This window comes from Dipodomys ordii, unplaced genomic scaffold, assembly GCF_000151885.1.
Source record: "Dipodomys ordii isolate 6190 unplaced genomic scaffold, Dord_2.0 Scaffold130, whole genome shotgun sequence".
Classification (NCBI taxonomy): Eukaryota; Metazoa; Chordata; class Mammalia; order Rodentia; family Heteromyidae; genus Dipodomys; species Dipodomys ordii.
The window spans coordinates 2,400,461-2,403,457 of record NW_012267346.1 but is presented as its reverse complement, the minus strand read 5'-3'; the positions used below and the strand labels follow the sequence as shown (position 1 = coordinate 2,403,457).

Genomic DNA, 2,997 nt, shown 5'->3' with positions numbered 1-2,997 from the left:
TGCAAGACACGGGACATACTTCAATGAGAAGACATCACCATCAGAAAGTACACAGTTCACTGGAAGTATGGATGGGATTGAGAAAAAAAAGGGGTGCCAGGGGTGTCGGGGGTGGGTAGAAGATGAAAGGGGTGACATTGGCTATTGTACTCATTGGCATTGTACTCATAATCTGACTAGTTGAATTAAAACCCCTTGGTACAACTACATAAGATAAAATAAAAAGTGCCCGGGTATGGTATGGCGAGCAAACTGATTTCTGTGGCAAATGTATTGGGATGACTTACCTCCGTATCAGCATAAACATGAACTGGATAGTCATCTCCCCTCGGACACCTGTATGTTGTGTTCTACAGACCCTTGTCAGCTACCTTACCAAGTGGTATGTTCTAGCTGCCTACAGAGGAGGAGACTCAAAGACATGCTTGCCTTTTAAATAAACATTTCAATTGTTTCCCTTATTCAAGCCACTCAGGATCAACAGTACCGTCATCAAATGTGCCAACACAAGAACTTCAAGCCAAACTCAACTGATGCCCACTGCAGAAATCCTTTTTCTTCTGAACTCTGTGAAGTCCTTGTTCTTTCTCTGTGCCTCTCATGAGAATAGTTAGCTACTATATGCAAAGAGCACGTACAGCAATCACACACATTCACTCCCCGCCTCCCCATCAATGTCTTACTGAAGAGCTAAGGCTTAGGAGTCAGACTTGAGTTTAGTTTGTGCCTGTCAGCATAAGCGGAGGCCAACACGGGGGCACAGCACATCCCTTATGCTTTTTAGGTCTGGTTTTCTCATCTCCGAAATGAGATTCATCATAGAAACGATGTCCCTGGGTATTAAGGATTAAATGAACCAAGATCCACAAATTCCTTAGCACAGGGAATTATGCATTCAATAAATAGTACATTGAATGATTATTCTTTAATAACGGTCGTGTCCCCCGACCCCCATTCTTTTTAAAATTCTGCAAAGTAGTTCCCATCCTCCATAGGGCTTGAACGGACTTCTCAGAGGTTGAAGAATTCACTAGTGACCCACACCTGCGACTTCCAGCCGCAGGCCAGAAAATCCCATCCCCCACATACCCCATCCCCACCCACCCCCACCCCCTCACCCCCAGTCCACTTTATAGACTTTTATAGAATGTGATGCAGTGTCCAGCACGAGGAGAGAATTCTCCTTGGTGAAGGCCAGTGCCACGGGATGAGAAAGCCCGTGTGTGACCATGGGCCTCAGCCCTGGAAAGTCCTCAGGTTTCCCCAAGCACAGGATGGCTGGGCCTGTGGTGTCTGCCACGATCACATTGCCCTGGTGGTCAAAGGTCACGGCGGACACGGTGATTCTGGAGGGAAAGAAGAGGCTCAGCCCAAAGGTATCCACCTGACCGATCAGCTGCATGGTAGAACTGAACACCTTCACCCTGGTGGTGCAGGGCCCCGTCTCCGGGGCCGAGGGATGATGCTCCAAGACGGCCACCGCCCCGGAGAGCCAGGACACAGCCACCCCGCGGGGGTTGCACAGCTGAGCCTGCAGCCTCTCGGTTCTCCGAAGAACCCCCTCGGCGAAGTCGACCTCCAGGAGGTGCAGGGCCCCTCGCTCGGCGTCGGTGACCACCAGCCCGTTCTGAGGGGTGGTGTCCACACCCCAAGGCAAAGAGAACCGGCCTCCTCCGACGACCAGCTTGCTCTGGCCCAAGAAATCAAACACCTTGAGGGAGCGATCGCCCGCGTCGGTGACCGCCACGTGGCCGTCGTGGGTGACCGTGACGTCCAGCGGGTACCTCACGTCGGGCGCCGCGTCGCCCTTCTCTCCAAACTGATGGACGCAGCCTCCGGCCGAGTCGAAGATCTTCACCCGCCTCTTACCGTCGTGCACCACCACCACCCGTCCGGTCTTGGGGCACAGTGCCAGCCCCGTGGGGTTGACCAGGGTCCCCCATCCGCCGAAGGCGTGTTGACAGGTGAGGGTCCCGGGCGGGGCGCTCGGCGCGGCCCCCGCAGCCGCCGGGGCGCACGGGGCCCGGTGGGGCAGGGTGGAGCCCAGCAGCTCCAGGAGGTGGAGCACCGGCAGGCAGTCGCTGGTGTCGCAGGCCCGGCAGGCTCGCCGGCAGAAGGGGCACTCGAGCGCCAGCGTCCGCGGGTGCGCCAGGGCGGCCACGCAGGCCAGGCACACCACGTGTCCGCAGGGCAGGTTGCGCGGGCGCCGCTGCTGCCGGTGGCCGAACCGCTCAAAGCACACCTTGCACTCCAGCAGGCTGCTGTCCGCCTCGCGCACCAGCTCGGGCGGCAGCGCCCGCCGGCTCCCCGAGGCCGCCGCCTCGTCCCCCATGGCCGCCGCGGCTTCCCGGGAGCTCCCGCCGCACGCTGCCGCGCACCGCGCTGGACGCGGCCCCCACCCCGCAGCTCTCGGCCACGGTCACCGGCCGGTCACGGGGCCCTGCGTCCGCCCAGACGTGCAGCGTCGTCCCCGGGCCCCGCTGGACCGCCATCTGCTGCCCTCCGGTGGCCACGCGGCACGGTTTGCATTGGCAAGACACATGGACAAGCGTCCTGTGCAGACTGGTGGTAGCATCCATCTTGGATGGATGATGCGCTGTGTGTGTGTGTGTGTGTGTGTGTGTGTCCGTGCGCGCGACTGTCTGTCTGCCTGCCTGTCCGTCTGCCTGTCTGTGCCAGTACAGGCTTGAATTCAGGGCCTGGACTCTTGTCCCTGAGCTTTTTTTGCTCACGACTGATACTCTACCACTTGAATCACAGCCCCACTTCTAGCTTTTGGGTTGGTTAACTGGAGAGAAGAGTCTCCTGCTTAGCATGGCTTCAAATCTCCACCCGTGGATCTCAGACTCCTGAGTACCTATTATAAGCATGAGCCATCAGCGGATGATGCTACTTGATAGTGGAGGAAATGCACCTGTTGAAGACCAAGTTACCCAGCCTGAAAATTACTAAGCAAGAACGTGAATGCAGACATCCAACACTGGTTCCAAGCAGAGC

General features: G+C 57.3%; 1 protein-coding gene across 1 annotated transcript; it reads right to left on the bottom strand.

Moving 5' to 3' along the window:
• Positions 1-1,114: 1,114 nt before the first annotated feature.
• Nhlrc1 (NHL repeat containing E3 ubiquitin protein ligase 1) lies at positions 1,115-2,332 on the bottom strand. Its single transcript, XM_013030433.1, has one exon. It carries the CDS (start codon positions 2,330-2,332, stop codon positions 1,115-1,117), a length of 1,218 nt encoding a protein of 405 aa, XP_012885887.1.
• Between the last annotated feature and the right edge of the window lie 665 nt (positions 2,333-2,997).